The sequence below is a fragment of the Cornus florida genome, unplaced genomic scaffold (genome assembly GCF_030987335.1).
Source record: "Cornus florida cultivar Cherokee Brave unplaced genomic scaffold, ASM3098733v1 CherokeeBrave_3.0.0_Hap2_Chr10, whole genome shotgun sequence".
In the NCBI taxonomy this organism is placed as follows: domain Eukaryota; kingdom Viridiplantae; phylum Streptophyta; class Magnoliopsida; order Cornales; family Cornaceae; genus Cornus; species Cornus florida.
Genome location: NW_026775580.1, coordinates 106,286,289 through 106,312,216, shown reverse-complemented (window position 1 = coordinate 106,312,216; position 25,928 = coordinate 106,286,289). Strand labels below are relative to the sequence as shown.

At 38.9% G+C, this 25,928-nt stretch overlaps 1 protein-coding gene across 3 annotated transcripts; it reads right to left on the bottom strand.

Moving 5' to 3' along the window:
• Positions 1–9,841: 9,841 nt before the first annotated feature.
• LOC132276768 (uncharacterized) lies at positions 9,842–25,213 on the bottom strand. 3 transcript variants are annotated; one of them, XM_059778365.1, is made up of 9 exons: positions 24,086–25,213; positions 22,552–22,740; positions 20,593–20,685; positions 20,305–20,487; positions 20,122–20,224; positions 19,839–20,024; positions 14,544–17,005; positions 12,661–13,256; positions 10,278–10,421 (listed from the first exon to the last, which is right to left on the bottom strand). In XM_059778365.1, the coding sequence occupies exons 1-9, from the start codon at positions 24,311–24,313 to the stop codon at positions 10,412–10,414; spliced, it is 4,050 nt and encodes a 1,349-aa protein (XP_059634348.1). In that variant the 5' UTR covers positions 24,314–25,213; the 3' UTR covers positions 10,278–10,411. The 3 variants fall into 3 exon arrangements, with proteins under 3 accessions (XP_059634350.1, XP_059634348.1, XP_059634349.1); XM_059778366.1 differs by having other exon boundaries at positions 12,661–13,253; XM_059778367.1 differs by lacking the exon at positions 12,661–13,256 and having other exon boundaries at positions 9,842–10,421.
• Positions 25,214–25,928: the final 715 nt, after the last annotated feature.

Sequence of the window (25,928 nt, the reverse complement as noted above, 5' to 3'; positions counted from 1 at the left end):
GTTTCTAATGTATATGCCCCCTTCCCTATGACTTCTGCAATTCTGTATGGGCCTTCCCAGGGTGGCATCATTTTTTTGACTATTCCCACTTTTCTTTTCAGAACCAGATCGTCGGGGGCAAAATCTATGTGTTTCACTCTTTTGTTGTGACTATTCGCCAATACTTGCTGGTATGATGCAAGCCTTATTGCTGCAGCGTCCCTCTTTTCGTCTATCATATCGAGGTTCAATCTTAACATTCTGTCGTTCTGACTTTGACTCCATGTTAAGCTTCTGATAGTTGGGACCAAGTGCTCAACCGGTATAACCGCCTCGGTACCATACGCCATTGCAAACGGGCTCTCCCCAGTCGGCCGCCTTGGGGTGGTTCTGTAAGCCCATAGGACGTTCGGGAGTTCATCCAACCACTTCCCTTATGGTCCTCCAGATTCTTCTTAATGCAGGCTAAAATTGTTCTGTTTGTAATTTCTGCTTGTCCATTGGCCTGGGGATGACTTACTGCAGCCAACTTTTGATTAATTCCATACTCCTCCAGCAGCTCTCTTACTTGCTTGCTGTCGAGGTTCGTGCCATTATCCATGACTATTGACCTTGGAACGCCAAAACGGCAGATAATATGGCTCCAGATAAATCATCTCACATGAGCCTGAGTCACGCTCGGATATAGTTCTGCTTCCACCCACTTAATAAAGTAATCCGTGGCCAGTAGCACATACTTGTTCTGAGCTCTCGCAGTTGGTAGAGGACCGACCACATCCATCCCCCATTGCGCGAAAGGCCATGGTGAGGCCATTACGTGCAATTCCTCAGGTGGTTGGTAGATCAATGGTCCATACCGTTGGCATTTATCGCACCTTCGAGAGAACTCCTCCGCATCTCTTGACATGTTCGGCCAGAAATACCCTTGTGTCATTGCTTTGTGCGCTAACGATCTTCCCCCAGAATGATTTTCACATACGCCTTCATGAATAGCTCGCAACACCTGCCGAGCCTCTGTGGGGGTGACACACTTCAAGTATGGGCCAGAGTAGGATCTTCTGTACAGCTGGTTATGCACTATGGCGTACTTTGCAGCATTCTTTTTGATTTTCCTAGCTTCATCCCTTTGCATAGGCAGAACGCCATCTCGAATATAAGTGATGATGGGGTCAATCCAACTCGGTTCATACGGTATGACATTGACTTGCCAAGGTTCAGAGTCTAAAGGTTCTTCAAAAATAGATGGCTGGGTCAGTATTCCTATTGGAATTACCCTCGCCAATGTCTCGCCAGAGCTCGAAGCACTACATGCTAAACGATCTGCATCTGCGTTATGTTCTCTCGGTAACTGTATGAATTCAATCTTTGCAAAGTCCTTGGCTTTATGCAGAACGGCAGAACGATATGCCTCCATCGTGTCATCTTTGGTCGCGTACTCACCATTTACCTGCCGAACAATCAACTGTGACTCACTATAAACAGTCAAACTTCTGACCTGTAGCTCTCTGGCCAACTTTAACCCATTCAGCAACGCCTCGTATTCTGCTTCATTATTGGTGGCTCGGAACTCAAGTCTGAGTGCTTGACTCAAAGAAGTACCCTCTGGGGTTTGCAGTTTAACCCCAATTCCTGCCCCCATCTGATTAGAGGAGCCATCCACATAAAGTTTCCAAGAGCCGCATCTAAGGTCTTCTTCCGTATCCTCAGAGTCACATTCTAGCAGGAAATTGGCTACCGCTTGTCTTTTGACAGCCGTTCTCGGCTCATACGTTATGTCAAATGAGCTTAACTCTATGGCCCATTTTGTCATTCTGCCCGAGAGTTCTGGCTTGTGCATAAGCACTCTGATTGGAAAAGTTGTTAGGACAGCTATAGGGTGGGATTCGAAATAATGCCTCAACTTTCTTTTTGCGTTTACGAGTGAAAGTATCACCCGTTCGGCCTTTGAGTACCTTCGTTCTGCCTCGATCATTGTCTTACTGACATAAAACACCGGGTGTTGCACCCCTTCCTTGCAACGAATCAGAACGGCACTTGTCGCAACACTAGATACTCCGAGATATAGATATAATTTCTCTTCTGGATCCGGGGCTGACAGGACTGGTGGATTCTGCATATATTCCTTCAAATGGGTTAATGTTTGTCGTTGTTCATCCCCCCAGACCTGTCTTCCATGACTCCGGATCGTGTCAAAGAACGGCTTGCAGCGGTCTGACAACTTAGAAATGAATCGACTTAATGCAGCTATTCGTCCTGTGAGGGCTTGCACTTCTTTGATCGTCTTTGGCTCGGCATTCTTAATCAAAGCCTCTGCTTGAGCAGGGCTAGCTTTGATGCCTCTGCGATTGACCACGTGTCCCAAAAATTGACCGGAACTCACACCGAACGAGCACTTGGTTGGATTGAGCCTCATCCCATATCGCCTCAGCACATCAAATACATCTTGCAGATGTTTCAGATGATCATCCTTCTTCCTACTCTTTACCACCATATCATCAATATAGGCTTCCACAATCTTTCCTATTTGATCCTTGAAAATTTTGCTAACAAGCCTTTGATAAGTTGCTCCCGCGTTTTTCAGTCCGAAAGGCATAACTTTATAACAGTATGTCCCTCGCTCGGTAACAAAAGAAGTTTTTTCTTCATCTGCCGGGTCCATAGGGATCTGATTATAACCTGAATAAGCGTCCAGAAAGGTTAAACGCTCATACCCGGTGGTGGCATCCACCATTTGATCAATCTTAGGCAGCGGGAAGCTATCCTTCGGACAGGCTTTGTTTAAATTGGTGAAATCAATGCATACTCACCATTTCCCATTCTTCTTCTGCACGACAAAGACGTTGGACAACCAATCAGGATAGTGCACTTCTCTGATGAATCCCGCATCGAGCAGCCTATCAACCTCCTCGGCTATGATCTGGTTACGTTCTGGAGCAAACCTTCGTTGCTTCTGCTTTATTGGTTTGAAATTGGGATTGACATTCAAGGAATGACAGGATACGGAGGGATTAATTCCAGGCATGTCTAGGTGACTCCATGCAAATACATCGGCATTGTGAGACAAGAAGTCAATTAGCTCCTGCTGCTCTTCCCTGGTCAGTCTTACTCCTACTCTGGTAGTTTGCTCTGGCTTGGACTGATCGATCTGCACATCCAGAAGGGGCTCTTCGGTCAAGTTAACTGGCTCCTCCACCCTATTCTGCTTGGGTGGAGGTTCCTGTAATTGCTATCTTGGGCTCGCCGAACGGATGGGCGCCTTCCCTTTCTCAGCATATTTTAGTGTGACGGAATAACACTCTTTGGCTGCAACCTGATCCCCATGAATGTCTATCACCTTATTTCCATCGGGTCCGAGGCACCTCATGACCTGATGCAGAGTTGAGGGCACACCTTGGACTCTGTGAATCCATCATCTTCCCATCAGGAGATTGTACGAGGGGTAAATCTCCATAACCACAAAAGTTTCCATAAGAGCTCGTCTGCAGCTTGAACTTCTACTTCCACCATACCGATGAGCTCCACCCTCTTACCATCAAATCCTAATAGGGGATTTCCAGTGGGCTTGAGCCTCTCTGGCTTAATCTCGAGCCGATCAAATGTGTCCCTTGGCATGACATTCGCACTACTTCCGGGATCGATCAGAACTCTGCGCACCAGGCAGTTCGCCACTGTCAAACTGACTACCAACGGATCTTCATGGGGGATTTGAACACGCAGTAGGTCTGTCATGTCGAACTTTATCTGTATCGATGTGATCTGTTGGTGCAGAGTATTCACACTGCTGACCCTTTTCTTCATCTGCGCCTGCCGTAAGCGCGTTCGGAGTAGCTCATCTGAGTCTTCGCTAGGCTCGGGTCGACCGTGAATAGCATTGATTATACGAACTGGCTGTGAATTGTGAGAGCTTTGCTTCTAACTTCTTTTTACTTGCTCTATCGGTCGGTTCTGCTCTATCGCCGAGCCTTGGACATAACTCGCGAACTCCCCTCTAGCTATCAACATCTCCACTTGCCTTCTCAAATTCCTGCATTCGTTAGTCTGATGACCGAAATCGGAATGGAAAGCACAATGTTTAGTCTGATCCCTCTGTTCGAGGGGTTGCCTAATTGGCAGTGGTGGATGAAACTTATCTTTGTTCTCCTGATATAGCCTCGCCAGAGTGACCTTCAACGGAGTGATTAGCTCTTCCTCCCTGGACCTTTTTTCTGCCTTCCAGGAGGTCTGACGTTGCGGCTGAGCCTGCTTCTGCCTGATCTTTGCCTTGAACTTTTCCTCGGTCGACACGACCGATGCTGTCCGAGCATTGGCTGCCTCCTCTTCTTCCAGGCGCATAAAGCCATCGGCTCTTTTATTGAGTTCATCCATAGTCGTCGGCGTGTTCACTACCAGACTGGTATGGAATGGAGTGCCACGTGTCATGGCCAACTTGAAGGCTTGAACCGCTGTAGAAGGGTGGCATTCAATCACCATACTCTTAGTGAGGTTAAACCTGGTGAGAAAAGCCTGGAGACGTTCATCTTTGTGCTGTTTCATTATGAATAGGCTCGAGATGTCCTTCGGCAGACGCTTGTTCCCATACTACTGGCTTATGAACCGATCGCACAGGTTCCGGAAGCTATCAATCGAGCCCCTAGGCAAGTTCTTGAACCAGCTAAGCGCCGGTCCGGCTAGACTTGTAGGGAAACATTTGCACATTAAAGAGTCGTTCTCCGTATTCAGAGCCATCTTCAACTGGATATGGTACACATGATCGATCGGATCGGTTGTTCCGTCAAACAGAATAAAGACTGTCATGGCAAACTTCCTTGGATGCGGAGCATTCAGGATCTCATCAATAAATGGTGAATCAACTGTCCGAGCCGCAGATCGGAGTGCTTCATTCTCTCTTTGGAGCCCAGCGGTAGCTCTATGAGCTACAGATCTGCTCTCCGAACCGCGATGAGTGAGTGTAGCCATGGAGGGCCGGTAAGACGGATCGAATGACCGTTCCTCAACGAGCTCTCTTTGCCAAGGCGATACAACTCGGCGGCGATCAACCTCTATCACTTCCTCTCGGTTAAACCTTTCCTGATGCGGATCGAAGGTCATGGCTTCGTTCTGTCTGATCTGCTCATGTCGTGGATCAACGTGAGTCGATCCTTCGTGATCCTCAACTCGACGAACATTTGGCAGCAAATCGTCCATCCTCTTTTCATCACGGTGGAGAGCTGACTGATTGTTCTCGTCCTGCTCGCCTTGATGTGCGATATTAGATTGAATACCTCCTTCACCGGCCGGAAGTGGACGCGGAACCGTCGGCATTTGCTGATGCTGCATTCCGGCTTTCAATTCTGCATTCTCTCTTTTGAGAGCTTCGATCAAGTTCATCAACTCCTCAAGCTTCGTTTGCTGGACAGCCTCCATTGGATTGGAGCTTTCACCTATCATTATTCCTGAACGGAGTAGAGGCATTAATCTCAAGTTCTTGAGTAGATCTGAGCTTCGTGAGCGCGAATTTTTCAGATCTGGACTCGAATTCTCCGAGTTATGCTTACGGTTGACGAGATCTGAATTCTCCGAATTCTAAATCCGTCAGATCCGGCCGCAATCGAACAACTCGTTGTTGCATAGATCTGAAGCCACTTCCGTCAAAGCAACAGAACTAAAATTCCTCCAGAATAGGTCACAATTTCTCAGATATGGATCCAACTCCCAAAGATCGAGTTTCGTCTTCACGAATTGGTCTGAATCCACGCGATATTGATCAATGATCAATCAATCTTCAACGATTCCCACAGACGGCGCCAATTGAAGATGCAAGGAATTCATTTCCATTTTCTCTCTCTAGAATTCTTACACTTCAACAGAATGAATCTCTCTCCCCCTTACTTCTCATATTTATAGGTATTTACAAACATTAATGGGTTGCTAGATCTAGGTCCGTTCCTCTGTGGGCTTTGGTCATCTTCGATGGGTTATTCGCGTTCGGCCCATATGGCAGTATTTCTTTATGGGCTGGACCCAGCTGCTCCGATCGGATGCCATGTTTGCGGGTCATATCTGGCCCATATCACTTCTGGCCTCCTCAGTATGTTTATGTATATATGTATGTTTATGTATATGTATCACCACTACCACCACTTCTACTACCATCATCACCACCCATTCTGACCCATGACAAAGCCAATCACACCCATCACTGAAGGAACAGTGATGCATGGCATTATATGTTTGAATTTTGATAATTAAATTTCATTCATACACACACACAAATTTGAATTTTTAAACCTTAAGCCCTAACAAAACAAAACCAATCTCACACCTCTAATCAACAACAATCTCATGAAATTTTACAGATTAGTCAGCTATATTTCCATTGCATTTGTCTGTTTTGTCTCTGTTTCCATCGCCGAGGACGATGTGAAGTGCTTACAAGGTGTGAAGAACTCTCTCACTGACCCTCATGGCAAGCTCAATTCATGGACTTTCACCAACAGTTCAATCCGTTTTTTGTGTGAATTCGTCGGAGTTTCATGCTGGAACGATTTTGAAAACCGTCTCTTTAGCCTCGGGCTTCGCGGCATGCATCTCACCGGTGAAATTCCGGAGTCTCTACACTACTGTCATAACTTGCAATCTCTCGATCTCTCCGATAACGATCTCACCGCTGGTTCAAATTATCAAATTTGGAAAGAAGTTTCTGTTGCAAACAATGATCTTTCCAGCACAATTCCGATGAATTTTGAAGATTTTGATGCGAGGGATTTTGCTAAGAATAGTGGACTTTGTGGGAATCTAATTGGGGAGAATGGTGGTTTGAGTAATAAGAATCTTGGAATTAGAATTGCAATGGGTGTTTTTGGTGCCAGGGTGTGGATGTTGTTAGGGTTTGGGTTGGGGCGGTGGTGCTTTAAGAAGTTGAATTGGAGGAGCCAAGAGTGGTTACTATTGGATTGAAAGAGGGGATGATGATATAGTTGGATTGAGAAATTGAGGGCGCACAAGCTTGTTTAGGTTTTGTTGTTCCAGAAACCGCTTGTGAAACTTAAGCTGGCGGATTTAATGGCTGCCACCAACAATTTCAGATTGCCCTCTTTGTCTTCGTCGTCTAAAGGGTTTTCATGATAGTCTCCTCCTCCTCCTCCGCCGCCGCCACTGCTTAAATTCATCAATGCTCGTGTCTTCGAAGCCTTCCCGAACTCCTTCATCGGAAGCTTCCATTGCTTGCTTCTTCGATTGACGTGCGAATCGTACTGTTGATCACCGATGTCTCCCAATCGGAGACGCTCGGCCTTCACTGCCGTTTCGTACCAACGTTCTCTTATGAAGTCACCATCAAATTAGTTTCGTTGTTAATCTGACCCTCCGGTGGCTATAGAAGATCCGCCATCCGATTCTTACATTGTCCGGGGAATGATATTGATATATATATATATATATATATATATATATATATATATATGTTTAAGTGAAAAAAGAAAATCTAACGATGTGGTCAAGGAATGGCTTTTTTGGTACTCTTCTTAACGTTATTTAATGGGGGTATAATTGGTATTTTATATTAGGCTTTTTTTTATATATATAATGTAATAAGTAAGGTTATTTCAGTCATTTTAAATCAACATACGTCGGAAAAGTTGATCCGGTGAGTCTCAGGGGGGTATTTGCAAAAAACTGAATAGTTCAGGGGTTTTTTTGCACTTTTACCAAAAGTTTATAGAATTTTTTTTCAAAAATCTCATATTGTGTTGATTCTTATCAATATTAGATAAAGTTAAAGTCTCTCTCCTTTCAAAATTAAACTTGCAGATGAGTCCGTTATAAAAATAGATTCCAACATTTAATCAGTTTTCTTAATAGATTCAAACATTTAATCAGTTTTCTTAATAGATTCCAACATTTAATCAGTTTTCTTTAACCTTCAACCGTCCCGTTAAAATGTCACCTGGCCCTTTGCAATCAGCTAATAATTGGAAACAGCTTATGAATGATGTGATGTGCTCCCATGTTAGGGACCAATTCATACCTAAACTTTAAAGAGGGAATTATTATTAGATGATGGACCACTTCATCTCATCTATTCCATCACATCTCTTTCAACTTCTCTCTTCATTTTTGTCCACTCTCTCAATAATCTTCCTGAGCCACTTAACACTTGTGTCCAAACAACCATATATATATATATATGCAGGTATGGGCTTCACGGCTTTCCATTGCTTCATCCAATTTCATATCACTGTCCATTGGTTGTGTTATCGAGGTGAGGACTTGACCTGTACTGTTTGTAGCAATAGTTTTTTTTTTTTTTTTATCGCCCAAAGGAAGTTTCCTGAATAATTGTTCAAAATGTATTTGTGGTACTCCACACATCATTTTCATGATTGTCAAGAATTTATGTTTGTTTAATTTGTAAAATTGAAAACAGTTTTATGTTATTAAGAAATTAAAAATTAAAAATTGTAAAAAAAAATTTCATTTGATTCAATTTTTTAAAAACTATTTTTTAAAACTTTAATTATAAAAATGTTTGTTAAATAATTATAAAATATTATTCTCTGGGTACCGTTTTTTATTTTCTGAATTCTTAAAAATTGTTTTCAGAATTACAAATCAAGCAACTCTAATTTTTTTTTTTTAATCTATAAAAGAAGTCTCGTTCATTGAAGATTAAGATTGCAATTAAATTGACCAATTTCGCTTAGTAAGAGTATGATTCGTATTAACATTTAGAAAATTAATCCCGTCTTGGAGCACAAATCGACTTCTTGGTCCTCTTGGATTTGCTGTATTTGAAATTGCTACAAACTCAAGGCGACCACTTGTGAAAATTCTAAATTCAAAGCGTTGGATTTGGTGGTCCTAAAAGCAACAAGAGATTCGCTAATATGTTTAGGGAAAAATTACACCGACTTCCCATTAAGTTTAATCTTTAGGTTCGATAATTTTGTCATTCTCTTGTATAAAATGGAATATTATTTATTATTTATGATATATTACTAAATTTAAGAGAGGCCTACCTGTTGTAATTTGCCCAAATGTGTAAAAACACGCTGGTTCTCACTCCTCTTTAATCTATTGGATTCAAGTGGCTTTTTGTCTTTGGATACAACCTGAGTTGTTCTCCACTGAAGGCCCAAGGTTAGACCTGCTCCAGTTAGACCGAAGGCCATTAAGGTTACATTGATACAGACACTTCCATACCTGCAACAAACCCTAGAATTCTTCTATGGAGAGAGAAAGTACAGATAAATGGACTTAGTGAGGACCCAATGCTCATCTGCATAGGAAGATTTAAATGGTCTGTAATACTCTTTTCAGACATCCCATGGATGTTCAATCAAATGATTTGATTTGTACGAGACTTTCGGAGTCAAAAATTAATCAATAATCATTAGAAAACGAGCTTGAAAAATGACTTCTTCCAATGAGAGACCATACAAGTTCTTCACAGCTACTCTTCAACCTATCCAATTGTCAATGTAATTGAGTTTTATTTTCATAAACAAGCAAATGAAGTTCAAGTAAATACCCCCCAAAACTTAGGTTAAAAAACACTTCAAACCACATCTTTTTGTGTCACCCACACGAACAAAGTAAAAGCTTAAACAAATTTCGACTTTATAGTCTCCATACAACTTCATAATAACCCTAAACAAATTTGTAATTCATGCAGTTCAGCCTGTAATCTAAATAAATATCTGGTAATTTTACCTACCAAAGAAATTACTGCGATCAACTTCCAACAAGTAATCCGGCGTACTCGGGGAAACCTGTATCAATGACTGTAAAACAGAAACAATCACCACCAAATATCAATAAATTGTTCCCAATCACGGTAGATAATGCAATTTAGAATGACCACAAGAAGATGTAGCATCAAAGCTTTAGTGAACAATGCGAATCTTTGTCATCTAATTTTACATTTCCCAATTGACAGTGATATTGCTACACTTTGAACATCCTGACCAAGAGTCGTAGTACAAGGTGACTTTAACAATCAAAACCCTAATCCATTCTGTTAAAAAATATCCCGAAAGAAACAAATTTATAACAAGGTATAGTACCTAAATTCTGAACCTCAGAAGAGTTTCTACTTCAATGGAATTACAATGTGTCAAACCCTACAGGTATTTTTTTTTAAATGAAAAAATAAAAAAGGAAATTCTTAACGAGTCCTGATATTCCCCGTTTCCAGCATCGCTTCCAAATCCTTGATAAAGGCCGTGAGTTAGAAGTGAATTTCTAGTTTACAAACAAGCACTAGACAAGTTTACATTAGAAACCCAGTCTATCTTTCTAAGAGTGGGGTGAGAAGAAGAAAGCCTGGGATTGGGGACGTTTCTCATCATAATTTCTCCCACCATCATTTTCTACCTGGTTCGGAAATGCAAGAGGTGGAAAATCTTCATCTTTCAACTGATAATTCCTTTGGGGCGCCAATCTGGTAAAATAATCAAACCCTCCTGTTAAGACAATAGAGTGGAAGCATCACTAACTGATTCCAGTGAAATAATAACCAACTTTAAACATATAAAACTAACATATATTAAGGTTATATGGGAATAATGATACTATATGGATCACAAGGGAATAAATGGATACAAAAACTGTGTCACCAATAAGAAAGCACAAGCTTGCTAAAAAATTCAACAGAGCCTCCGAGATTTATAAGCTTCTAAAGCTAGCCAAAATTAAATTATAAATATAACGTGAGTTCCATGACCCATGTGGCAATCTTTTCCATTGCATAAAAATAATTCAAAACGTCCAAAAATTTTGTACGCAAAAGTAACAATGTCAAACCTTTCAAAAAAAAAAAAAAAAGACAAAGAAAAACTAATGTCGCCTAGTATTCTTTCATTTTCTTCTCGGCAAAATCTTTCTTACAATCAGATGTCTCATGCCAAAGTGAAAAAGTTCTAAATGCTATTTTCACCAAAGTTGGTCCTGATGTCCCCCCACCCCCCAAATATTTTTAACATGCTTCTAACACCACCTCTCTCCCTCTATAGTTGTGTTGCATGTAAAATGATTTTGTTGCTACTCAATTATTTCCCTTCAAATCCTGGATATATGCACATATGATTAGCAAATTTAACATACACTACCCTGCTTTCAATCTTAGATATCGTCCCTAATATATCTCACTTTTAATCTCCAATACCATCACTATTGCCTCTCCCTCTCTCTCTCCCACTCTCTCTCTCTCTCTATATATATATATATCCATCTTTCTATCTCTCAAGTAAGCATACATCAGATTTATCTTCTCTCAAGATGAGGTGGAAAGGGAAAACACTTATCAAGGTATCAAGTTTTGAGGATATGGTAGATGTGAGAACCTGTCATTGATTCAGGGCGGACAAGGACAACAAGGTGAGCCTCCTTTCTGGTGCGAAGGTCGGGCAGTCTTGATGTCACAATGAAGATTCAATGCTATGAGTGCCATCTTAAAACTACAGATGAGTTACCAAAAAGGTAATCCTGATGCTGCAAGAAATTGGCTTGTTTGTCTCCCCAAGTCACAATCAAGTAGTATTAATGAAACAATGAACTACGGATGACTCTCTCCAATAATTCCACTCATTCAGTGACAAGACAGAGGAGTGTTTAAAAAAAGACTACGTGATGATTGCAACCGTGAACATAGCTGACTATGGCAAAGTTTTGTAGGTATAGTACAATTAACCCCCGCCAACACCCCCCCCCCCCCCCCCCCAAAAAAAATAAAAATAAATGATGATTTACTCAAAAACTTATGGTCAGTGTCTTCTTGACTTGACTTGTGTCTTTTTCCCGTGTCAATACATATAAATGTTGTAAATATGATGTCAGTGTAGTTGAAGAAGCATGTCTTATCGTAATCCCTTGTGACAGAGACGAGAGGATATCTGGTTCTTAATAAGATTGCTCAGTAGGTTTAAAAAATAGATATAGTGTCCTAGTGTTTCGCAGAGAAATCAGCATATTCTAAATAGGGATTTTCCATAATGGTACCAAATATCATAGAAGCATGGATAAGCATCCATTAAAGTAAAAATGCTAGTGCAAGGAAGGTAATAGATGTCCAAGATTCCACCTGTTATAATCCCCAGCTGTCCTAGCAAAATTTCCCACTAAGCGCAGTCTAAATCAAAGTTGGCATCAATAGAACTGTATTATTGCCTATTGATTTTGCCCCTTCAACTATGCTCTCTAGTCAATGATTTGTTACCCTTTGGCTTGAATGCCTTTTTATTAATCGACTTCTCTGTTAGTTCACCACTATAAATTGCCATCCATCCAACTGCTAGATAAATTTTGGCTCAAAGCATGTTTGCCACTTCAACTCTCTTATTGGAGCTGTTATAAAGCACAGCCAAGAAGTCAGCAAATCTTCAACTGTGCTTTTTAGTTAATAATTTGAAGCCTGTTGTCCTTGCGTACCTTATTCTAGTTGCCTCCACTAACCACAAAAAATTCTCACATATCCAATTGCTAAAACAAGTTCGGCTCACAACATGTTGCCACTTCAGCCCCCTTACTGGAACTGCTAATATGGACATTTAAAAGGGCATGTTATGGAACTACTTAAAAGTCCCTCTTCATCACAAAAACCAGCTACTACCAGCTAGGTAGACTGGGAAATATAGTAAGTTCTTTTCGACTTAAGAAACAATATAAATCTCATGATTCCTACTAGCTTTCAAGCAGAGCAATTACCTTTGAAGGTGGGGTGAAGAAGGTTGATCTGGGGAAGAATGTTGTACAGAGCCCCCATGATACCTATGTTCCTCCAATGCTCCCCTTGCTCGACTTCCCTCACTTAAATTTGTTTGTTCATTCGCACCTGAGAAACCCACTGGGCCTAGAGATCCAAACTCAAGTTGTTCAGACTGTGAACTGTAACTGGCATTATAGTCAAATGGGTACACCATGACAAATGGTGGAACACCTGGTCCACTTGATGACATTCCATTGGGGTTCATGGCAGGTAAAGGATACATGCCATATGCCACACTGGGAGGACCATTCTGGCCGGAGTTAGAGCGCAACTGACCGTTCTGAGACTGGTATGAAGGCAATGAGTCATGTCTGTATGAGCTCCATGACCTATCGGCTCGGTTCTCACTGGAGGCCAACCGGTCCAGCCTTGAGTTTGACTTCTCAGTTTGGCTGCGATCGCGGCCACGCCCGGCAGATCGTGATTTTGAAGTCATATTCCAGTTCCCCTCTCTGTCGGAATGGTTATCACTTCTGTCATGATTGTAATTTCCCCTTCTATTCCCTGAAGAATGACGGTCCCTAACAGACACCTTCTGAAGAAAATCAAAATAAAAATGTCAAAATAAACAATTTAACTTTGCTTGTTGCTCATGCAGAGGAACCATACCGAACTAAAGAATTTAGCTTTGACGACTAAGATCAACCACAAACATATAGTAAAAATGATAGAGAAGTTCAATGTAGTACCATATAGGTTAGGTGACAGTTTAAGACATGCAAAAGACAACACGAATCCTGACTTGTGTAATACTAGGTGATAGAAACACTATTCCGTAAGCTTGACCAAGGACCAGGAGAGAGCAGAGGCTTCAATTATTAGACAACCTGTGTACCTAATAATTGTTGAAAACAGTAGAGGGGCAACACTCTCACGTAAAAACTCTTATTTTCCCCCGCTAAGTCACGTAAATTTTTTACATTCGATTCCTTTTTCTTTATCATTTTTCCTTTGTTGTCATTCATGTTAAACATATTATATAGGTTGGAACACGAAAGAGTACTATTCAAAAATCAGAAGTATTTGAAAAGGCAACTCAACCCAAACCATACTACCTCAACAAGGACAACATATGGAAGCCATCAGCTCAGTGACCAAAATGACAACATGAAAAATTTCAGAGCTAAATGATGACATTTCATACCTTTCATGAAGGAAAACAAAAATTATTGCATATTACCTAAGGGCCTATAGCCCAATGGTATAACCTTCCAATGCTGGAAGAGGAGGGGAGGAGTTCGAGCCCCGGCGTGGGCAATGTGCGTGCGAGTACTTACTTAATCCCAAAAAAAAACCATTGTTGCATATTGTTCCTCTACAAAAAATGAAGTCTCAGGGAAGACTGATTTGTTATGTATTGCATCAAGTCACATGCAATGCCTTTTTTACCACAACACTCACATGCCATCACTGGCCATGGCACATCCATAGCAAAAATTGCAGATGAAAACAATGCCAGCTCTACCACTGCCTCTCTTTTAAATATCCAATTAGATGCTACAATAAATAGACTTAGATCAGATGGCAGCATGTTTCTAAGATCAATAGTCATACGACTCATTTTTTTTTTTTTTTTTGATAAAAATAAATCAACACTTCAAACTAGTCATACGACTCATACCAATGGGCTACACTAGGCACAAAGGCAATTATCGGTTGGCAAATAATGCTTGGAAAACATACATTCCATACATAATAATAACTTATTATCCATTAATAAAACACTTCAAACTCTCTAATGTTATAAAACATTGATGGGAAATAGCAGAAATAGAAGTAAATGTGATAAAGACGGGTAAATTGACAAGGAAAACTAGCTTACAGGGTTTGGCAGGTAAGTTCCAGTCCCACTACGGTATCTTGGTGTATCATCAGTATACCGTTGATAAACATTGGGAGGTCTATTCGAAACAGATTGCAGAGGAGCAACTGGAACAAGACGAGAACCACAACTCATAAACTGAGTGAAGAGGTTCATGTTGGCTGAAAGAGGTCTTCCAGGACCGTCCCAAGGGATACGACCCTGTAGATACATAGGTGGTACCATGACAGGTGAGGGATAAACAACAGGCTCATGGTACCGTGGGTTTTGGCAGAACCGCCCAAATTGCAAATTTTGCCAGTGGCTAGGAAAGTCACCGTTAAGAATATCAGACTTATATTCATCGGATGTCTCAAGAGAAGGAGCCCCTCTAAAAGAATTAGAAGTACTTAACTCCTCACATGAATCGAAGTTCTGACCAGAATCACTGTTATCCAAGCCATCATCCCCACCAAAATGGCTTGTTGACGCCTCAGAAGTTCCGGTCTCAGGTGGAACATTATACACTGGAAGCATTGTAAGGAATGGAAATGGTGGCCCTGTAGGATAAAACGCAAAGGGAACAACCCCAGAATTGTCCATCACTCTTTGCCGAGAACCAGGACCTAAGAGCATCGAAGTAATGGGTATCACTGAATCTGATCCGCTTGTCTGAGCTGGTTCATAACCAGGTAACTGATGCCTAGGGACATGCAAAGAAGTAACAGATTGAGGTCCTGAAATTCTTTCTGCCATTTCAGCACCCATGTCTGATGGCTGATTCCAATCCCCATCGTCCTCCTCTGCCCTAGTAAATGCATGTTCAGACATGCCTTTACCTTTCCCATAAACAGTAGATGGCTCTGCAAGAGTTTTCTTTCCCCTTTTTTCCCTAATTGATTTTGAGCCCTTTGCCGACGATCCATCCCAGGAATTTTCAGAAGAGGTTTTACTTCTTAATGAACTACTGTGAACAGCAGGCGAGAACCTTGAACTTTCTGTTCTTTCATCAGAGTAACCATCATTTCCCCTGTTATCTTGATAATGGAAATTATGTAGATGATCTTCCTGCAATGACCCTCGGCTTTCTTTGGTGAACTTCTGTTGAACTCTTAATGAACTGCCAGAGCCACTTACCCGAGATGAAGGAACAGCGTTAAAACCTGATGAAGTTGACAGTGGCTTACCATCGGTCTGAACCATCTCAAAATTTCCATTATCAGAGTCAAATCCTCCTGTGGAGCCCACATCCTGCTCCTGCCAGAAATCATGCCCCGCCTCTCGTAAGTTCATTTCCGTAGAACCAAAATTTTCATTACCTGGATCAACTGACTCTTCTAAATTTGAGGTCAATCCAATGCCTGGGAAGTAATGGTTTAACGGTGGAGAAACCAAATTGTGAGGATATTGCATATTTGTATAAGAAGGATCAATCAAGGGAATATTAGTTGGAACCATTCCAGCTAAATTTCTGTGCGCATATCCCATAGAAGCTAAAACAGATGGTGAGAGTGGAAAAGGTAGGTGACCTGAAGCTAAATTCAGTGGTAAATGAACCTGTCCATTAAAACCATGGATTGCAGAAGATGACATCACGTTCACAAGGTCTTGCTCCTCCTGATGCATCCCTTGCGTCCCAATGACAGAAGAAAGTTCTTCACCCATGGAACCTAAACCAGAGTCATGGTGATAATTATTTGAAGCACTGTTCGAGTCAGCAGCAGTTTCGAGAGTTTGATGAGATGAAAAATGGTGGACAGATGAAAAATCATCAGTTGAAGATCGGCCACCATGGCTTGCTAAATTTTCAGCACCAAGGTTCTTCTGCCTGCTACCATCCAGTCTTGCTGAAATAGCCTGATTCTTCCCACTATCTGGTGCTCTGTTGTGCCTTCCCCGAGAAGAAACATCACTATATGTGTCAGTTAGCTCAGGACTAGAGCGTGTTCTTGCAAAAAGAAACCTTCCCTGAACGTCGTTCACCAAGTGATCAGATTTAATATTTCTTTGACTATTGTCAGTATGTGCAACCTGATTAGAATTAACTCCCCGGACAATCTGATCAGAGATCCTTGAGCTGTTTAGGTTGGCATAATTCTTTTGACTTTGAGCGCGAGAAGCCGCAGAAACATCACTGTTCCTAGACATGCTTTCGGAGGGATAACTACCATGTTGGGAGGAAACACCATGTGAATGAGGTCCCTCAACCTCAGTCTCACGACCAGAGGAACTGCTGCTCAATTTTTTGCCACTTGAATTGTTCTTGAGGATCTCAGACCCTCGTAGATGATCTGGAGTTGACAATCTCAAGCGCCACAAATCGGTACTCGGTGCATCAGGCCTATGGCCACTGCCATGCCTATCCCATGTATTCAAAAAGAATTGATTTATTTCAAAAACTAGGTTTTCTTTGGGGCAATCAAGTAATCTTGCCAGCCTTTTAGCCCCAAAAGTGAACGCACTGCGTATCCTAAAAAAGTTTCCTGATAATAAAATGAATTTAATCAATGCAAAATGATAAGTAAATCACGCAGATATATGACCACCTTGAAAAAGAATTTTAAAAATTTATCATATATAGGCACGTGCCACCCGCCGGGGGTGGGGGGGTTTTGATTACCAGATGTTAATACTAATTAGTGGAAGGTTGTAATACTTGTGGACGAAGTACAAATCTAACTTGTATTATTTGCTAAAGTGACTGTCTGACTCATATACACATTATAACACCTGGTTGTTGAACTTTTATTATGGACCAAGCAATGCCCCCTAACAGGACGTATATGATTACTTACGCAGATAGTTAAAGCTTTAATGATTGAGTACATATGATTGTTTGTTTATTCATTTATCAAGACATGACCACTCTGATCACATAATTCCATACGTAGTGCATATCCGTGAGTATACCTCTTTACGTCTATATAAGAACTCTGGCTTACTGTCATCTGTGCCAAAAAATAGCAGAAGTGTGCATGTAAAATATTCCACTATTAATTGCAGACACGTGTTTGGTTAGGATTCTGCTATTTTGTAATCGTTTTCTTTCTTTCTTTTTATTTTTTATTTGGAAACAACTTCAAGACCATATTATTTAAGATTGTGAAATCTTTCTTACTTATGCAACTGAACCCACAACCTAGATTAGTATTATAATCAACAATTGGATTGCTTCAAAACACGCATGAATGTGCCATACACTATTGTGAGAGAAACTTTTTTCCATTTCTTCAAGAAGTGAGATGTTGAGTGTACCAAAAGCAATGGGAGTGCAAACACTCTGCAATATAGATGCGGACTACGGGCATTCATGGCCCAAGATATACAAATGGCAAAAGGATCCATATACCTCACCAGAGTATGTAAAGTGTGATTTAGGCATTTATATAGTAACTTGCATGTTTACCCCAAGTATGAATTTAGACATGGTTTATCTATGTCATGCTGTTTCATGAAATGAGACATGTTTATTCTCAAATCATAATCTCAATATATATAACACTTTTAAGTGATGCTTGTGATTCTCGATTAGTCCAATACCAAGCTTAGGTGGCCACATTTCCATCAAGAAGAAACATGAAACCGTCAATTTATAATTAGACAGGCTACGTTCATATAACATAGAGAAAACAGGAGATAGGAAATACCATATCAAACAAGTTATTACCTAATCTAGCACATGTGACATGACCGTGTTTGTCTTCAGGAGTTCTGGTTGACTGAATAATATAATTTTTTACAGTTTAAAATCATTGCATTACCCTAACAGTTAATGATTCAATCCGCTTCATCTGATGCACACTTCACAAACTTCATTCATCAACTCTAACATTTGCATAAAAAGCTAAATTGAAATTTTAAAATTCTTAAAAATTTCAACATCACTCCTGGTCACCGAGTGAATGGAAATGGTAGCAAATCACTTCGGAGTTTAAAAATATGGATGACAGGATTTCTCACAAAATTGAATCAGTTCAAAATGTTCAACACAGTCGTTCAACACACAAGTTGATAGTAAAATGAAAGTGTCGTTATCATCACCAAAAAAAAATTAAAAAATTCAGGTCATTTATTCATATCCTGAACTGCCCTTGTCAGGCCGTACTGCTAAGAGAAACAAACTTGGACTTATGTTACGATGAATTCATTTAAATCCAGTTAAAACAAAATTGACCCATTAGATTTTTGTGGATGTCCAAACAGCACATTAACAATAATAAGTTATATTACTGCTTTCCACCAGCTATGTTACCAGGACTTTCATGTTCCCCTCAATGTACCCGTGTTGGTACGATACAACATGAACAAGGGTATGAAATATGTGTTCAACAAACGTACCCAGATCAGACACCTAAATCCTTTAATTATGGCGACAGAAGAAGAAAAATTACTCAAATTTGATAGCTAAGACGGTTCCCTACTTATGAGATAGGCAGAATCTATCTTTTTCTAACCAGGTTCCATTTAGTTTCAATTAATTTAAATTATTATTTACGTAGTAGTATGTTAAAAATAATAGTATGATACATCACATTTTTTAGTAGTGCATTATGTTTTTCAGTATGCAAAATGTGTCCATGTACCCGTATCCAAGTTTTGGACCAATTTCAAGCTGCGTCTCCATATCCTAAAATTTGCAATTAAGGATGTCTGACACTCAAACACATACCCGTACTTGATACAAGTATCTGAGTCCAGGTATAGGCCATGAGTGCAAACTTATTCATAAAGTTATGCGCCCTCAATTGCTTGTAGATAAAATCCTGTTTTGTTTTGATAGGAGCTCTCATTGATAACATGTTGAGCGAGTTACAAGATGCAGCACACTTTCCCTTTGAGGAGTTCTAAAATTTCTTGGTCTAAACTGTTCTGTTTAGTTAGTTTTGCTCTATTTATCTACTTCCACTGTGTGTTTAAAAGAAATTTCTGTAAAAATGTGGAAAATATATATAAAAAAATAACAAAGTTAAATCCAGTAAAAGATTATCCTATTTCAGTAGCAGCATATCTAAACTGTATTTCACCAAGAGCAGTTCAGCATTGGCGATTCAAAGGTTGTTTAACTAGACAGATAAAGCAGACACTTAAACCTAGTCCATATCAAATTCTTTCAATCTCTCTCTCTACAAACAAAAACAAAATTACAATAGAAAATATTTCAGACCAATGACGAACAAATATGTAAAACAAAAAAAAAAAAAAAAATAGTATGTGAATATAGAACAGCTTAAGAACAAGGAAAAAATGACTAAAACAATAAACAAGAATTCAACGTTAAATTAATGATGAGTCCGGCTAGAATTTAGGGTAAAATACCTTTACTGACACTACGTCCAAGATTGTTGTTTACTCGTAAAGGATCAATAACATTAAAATGTTTGGATACAAAAGGTTGTCCCTGATTTTCTTGTCCACCAGGAAAAACAGCATATACAGAGCTACAAGCATCAAGAAACACTTTGCTAAGCAGCAATTCTCCGCTGTCCTTTCGGGGAGGTTCCGCTGTAAAATATTTCAAATAAAAAAATAAGAAAAGCAAATTAAACGACATTGTCAAAACGGTTATTTGGAAGGAAAGACAAATCCTAGAGGTCATTACCTGTTACATCTGGAAGAGAACTAATAGTTACAGGACCCCACAGGCTAACACAAAAATTGTCCCAGTCAAAGTTACTAAAAAATTCCAGAAAACGGTAAAGGACCTGCAAGTAAACGAAAAAACCTTCAGATGAAAAATCAAAGAAACAAAAATGAATAAAGAAAGCAAGATCGCAGCAGCAACCTCAAGTGGTCCAGAGAAGGAATTGTTATAAACATGAAATATGTAAAGAACCAAAGTCTCCAGCGCATAGGTTGAGATAAGTCCATGGTGAGCACCCAGTATCCGGCTCTCATAATAACACCATGCCTTAATCAATATAATGCTACGCTTGAATAAATGATTCTGATTTATCAAGTGATCAACCTACAAATATGAGATTGTTATTGAGTGAAGACATTACACGCCTCATACGAATTCATAATTACAAACAGAAAGACTTATTAGGTGGTGTATGAACACTCTACTAACCTCCTCAAGGAAGCAAAGGGTGCATAACCCACCAAGCTGGTTAAAAGATATGTCTACCACGATGTTTTCGACTAGACACTTTATTATCTTCACCTGCAATAAGATGAAGACACACACACAAAAAGTCAATTTATAACAATAAATTCTAGAATAAAAAATAAATAAAATAAATGTGCATTTATGTGGAACTTGTAAGTTGTAACAAAAGAACATCAAAATAACTAAATACACAATAATAAAGCACCATACTTAAACAATATAATATTTCCTTGATATGTAACAGACCGTAACTTGCAAAATTATTTTTGACTAAGGTCCAAAGTAATTACTCCCTCTGTCCCGTATTAGTAGTCCATCTTTCCTTTTAGAGATGTCCCAAATTAGTCGTTCCATTTGAAAAGTCAAAACAAAATAAAAAATGTCCTTCCATAATTACGCTATTAACTTTTCAAAAATCTCCCCACTTAGTAATATATTATTTAAATTTTAAAAGAAAAACTTGGTAATTTTAAAAGGGGACAATGCAATAATTGCATGTCCCCATAAAAAGTTCTACCCCCAAAATGGACAACTAATATGGGACGGAGGGAGTAATATTTATCATCTTGGCAACCCATTTAAAGCTTCTCCGATCCCCTATGTCAACCATACGACAAACGCCCCACAGGATGGACAGTTATACAAATACCCAAAAAATCCGTCAACCGACCAAAATAAATGAAACAATATAATGACAAAGATACCTAGCCTTCTCAGCAATGAACAAAGAAAACACTACCACAAAAACAATCCTATCATTCATAGCACAATTTCCGCCTCTACAACTAAGGATAACATCTAATTTCTTATCAAAGTGCCAAAATATTGCGATTAAAAGAATCTTCCCACCTAAGATGGTCCTTGGAAGCCAAGTGTTATGGAACTAACGGCATAACACCAAAGAAAATATTAACCAGAAAGTGAAAGAAAAGATCCTCCATTCAGAGTGAATAAATGGATCAATGATAATCGTCCATTTATATGAGCCCCATTCTTTTGTGTCCTAAAACAGAGGAACTTATTTAACAAATTAATGATGGATGACACCATACGCAAATTGATGTGATCAAATAATGGATAAGGAAAGATATTTATTCGCTTACCCCCTCCCTCAAGGAGAGGAGCCACATGTAAATCAACATGATGGTTAACTGAACACATTACAATCTCCAAGCTTTATCAGATGACTCACTGCAACCAATTTATAGTACCTGAGTAACTATCCCCGGGCCATCCAGAGCAGCCCCCAGGTGAGACATTGAATATTCATACCCACCAAGTTAAAGTATGGGATCATAGTTCTCCTGAAACATATTAATATAAATAATGCCACCTTGGAAGGAAACAGAGTTTTCATCACCTCTATGGAGTTTCCATTGCTCAACCAAATGGAAACTTTCAACATCAGTTCCATTAATAAAATACTGCCTTGTCTTACAGCAGAGGAGTGAAAAACACAAATTTGACAACGGATAATGTATCTACCCCCAAGGCCCTTATCCAAACTAGAATTTTGTTGCTAAATATTCCACCGCGAGGCACTACATGTACAGTGTCTATAAAGTTATTTTTTTTCTATTGCTTACGATACATATACGGCATATTGATCTCACAATCAGACTGAACTCCTATAGTTAAATTTTACAGATTGTTTGATTAATCTATATAACTGCGCATAATAAGTATAACATGTGCAAATGAGGTGGAAAATTGTACGGTTATCCAATTGACTTTTCAAAATAAATGTCAAGTAAAACACTATGCTGTTTGAGATGGATTTCGAGTAGAACAAACAATACATAATGTCTGTTAGGAACTGAATGAAAAATCAGTTATAAAAAGACCAACATGAATCTAAGATGCTGAGACACAATCTAAATATAGAGATTGAAACACTAAGCCTGCAGGAAAAGGACATACTTCTGCTTGAATGTACTGAACCTCCTTTACATGAAATTCAGCATTCTCGTTCTTCTCCTCATTCTCCAGCATATCACGAACCTGATTAGCCCATGTTTCCTTCAGACTTTGATTGTTACTAAACGCTGATAAGTCAATGTCTCCATCAGGTAAATAAGTTTTAAGGGGTACAGACCCAAAAGTAAAGACCTGTAGAAAAGGGTAAAACCACCAGAGAGTTAATTAATAATGCAGAAGCAAATAATAACAATATACATGTGAATTTGCATATTAATAGAAAAAGAGAACTCAAAACAGTTCATAGTACTGCAACTGTGAGCAACCACCAACTGCACTTTCTTCTTCTTCTTTTTTTATAAGTTAATATCAAGAAATACTCTAACCAAAATAGCATAATTCCAACCAGTTTTTCGAAGTCATATTGTTAGCCCAGCTAGAAAAGTGACCAGGGTAATGGTCAACACTTCAACTAAATGATACACTGAAATTGAACATCAAAATATATTATTGAATAATTGCAAAATATGATAGAATATAAAGAAGTAATTCAAATTACAAACTTTTGCTTGATCATCTGAAAGTTAACATCTAAACTCGAACAAAACCCATAAAATAATTTACTAAACTTGCAATATCCAATTCGTTTCTTCTTCTTCTTCTTCTTTTCATTTTTTTCTTCTTTGTCCGGTTTTTACTGCATTCTCATGGGTTTCCATTCAGTGATTAGAAACTAGACATCTAGGTGAACCATCAATCAGAACATGTATAGGTGCTACATAAAAGTTCTCACGCACAAGCATATACTTTGTTTGCCCTTTCTAGTCCGCTCACTTATCTAACTCAACATTTTCATGACCATAGTCTCATTCTATTACCATGCCGTCGTTTGATCCCCAAAAGCTCATATGATCAAGCACTTGTAGACTTGTAGTCTTTTATGGTTGTTTAATAAAAAAAAATCCATCAATTTGACAAGTTGATCACTAGCATCATAAGATCCATACCTCCCATTCCATTCATCTTTCTCTAGTAATAAGGCATACTAAAGTAACAAAAATTCTAGCTTTGTGGATATTTTTACCATCAACGACTATTTTCTACAAAAAGATTCACCTAAGTGACCAAAGATCTTTCAAATCCTCCTTACAATTCATCTTACTCTATACGACCAAGCTAAAGCAACAAAGGTTTCTAACTTTATGAGTCCCCTATTACCGTCAAGGACAACTATTATCTACATAAAGAACCACTTAAGTGACAAAAGATCATCAAAATCAAGGTTTTATTTCACATATTTGCAATTTTTTAGGTGGGATTGTGTGGACAATGCAATGGATTTGTGCCCATTAGGCCATTAGTGCACTGCACGGATTAAATCATCAATAAATTCATATCCATTTGCTAGCCACGGCAACAAGCTATATCACAGTAACCGACAATTAACGTAAATGACAATAGTAGTACCTAGAAAAAGGTAATACAAAAATACTGATGGTAACAATAATGATAGCAACAAGGAAAAGAAAAGCTTCACCTGGCAAGGGAAGCACTTCATGACGAGTTGTTGCACATAATGGGCAACTGCCTTTCTGCGCTCTTCCGATGGTGGGTTGGGCTGAATGCAGACAATAAGCTCTGCGGTTCTCTCCTCGGCCTTTAACCATCTCTCCGAGTCAAGGACTCGGATTACTGGACCTGCATTGGGCAAAAGGCCGTTTGGCAATAGGCCACTTGGCTGTGCCCAGCTCTCATGTTCGCCCATGCACGGCTATCCCCTAACTAGCCCACTGCTTGCTTACACTATGACAACTCTATTATTTGCGCCCCAAAAATAAATAAATAAATAGAACTATACTTTATATCTTTAGAGTGAAAAAAAGAGAGAGTTATAAACTTTTCTTCCCAGTTGCCCAGAAAATAATTTTCACAAACTGAAGTCAAATTTGTAGCAAATAGAAACTTATAGAACACCACATATTACATATATATGCATATGAGTATTATTATTATTATTTTATTTTACAAATGGTCAGCACTGCTACTATAAGCCTTGAAAGAAAAACAAAAATAGCGTATTTATAGAAAATCGTTACAAAAGTAGAACCCTAAAACAACATTCAAGATGAGCACTTTTATTACAAAATACAAGAAATTTTAAAAAGTCAAATAAGAAAATTGAATTAGAAAGTTAACGGGATGTTAAATTAGGAAAAGAACAACAATTTTAGATACAAAAGAACAATAGAAATTAGAATCGAAACCCTAAAGAGGGACTACTTAAGGAGTTTGAGAAAAAAAATTTGATCATACAATAGTCAGATCATCGGACTCCTAACTGAGACTGCTTTAGGGTTTCGAGGAAGACAAGAAGGCCATCAATCTCGAGATTTGTGCAATGTCGACGAATGTTATGGTTAGAGTACACGCGAAGATTGAGAGGCACGAAGAGTAGATTGAACCACCATAAACTGATATTGCTATTGATACAAAGTTGAAATTTTGAAGATCGTAAATCCAAAATACGAAAGAGAAACGAGTGTAACGAACTAAAAGAGTCTGAGTGCGAATCAGATTTCAGGAGAGAGAGAGGGGAAGAGGAGAGACGAAGGGAGGGAGAGAGGGAGACGGTGGTATTTTTCCTGGTTGTGCTTATGGGGAGGGGTTCTTCTCAAATGAACATTATATATATGGTAAATGTGAAATATGGGCAATGATTGAATCTCTAAGAAGAAAAATTAAATAAAAATCTTAGAAATAATTAATTTATTACCATTTGTTAAAACAATTTCAAGTGATTGATGTTTTAAGATAGATTGACAATACCATGTTGATAAAAAAAATACAAATGCATCACTATATATATAGACGCTTACATACAGCATTATTTCTTTTAGGAGGGTTACTTAAATTTGTTACATACAGCATTATTTCTTTTAGGAGGGTTACTTAAATTTGTTTAAATTTAGTGTGTTCTATATTAATCTTTTTGTCAGGTACTTTTCTTTTTTAGGAGATTTTTTTCTTTCTATTGAATATTTCTTATAATGTCTGCTATTGGAGAAGAAAATCTTCAATTTCTTCGTATTAGATGTTAGTCTTTTTTTTTTCTTTCTTTTTCTTGTTTTTTTGGTTAATTAGGGCTTGTTTGGTTTGTAATTTTTGTTTTCAGAAAGCTGAAAACTAAAAAATTCTACTTTGGTTCTGTTTTCTGAAAACTCAGTTATAAAAATGTCTGTTTTCATAGAACTATAAAAGATTATTCTCTGATAACAGTTGATAACAGTTTTCTATTTTATGAGAACTATTTTTAAAGTTACAAACCAAGTAAACTCTTAATATTTTTGAACTTTGAGTTTTACTTTTAAAATAACAGTTGG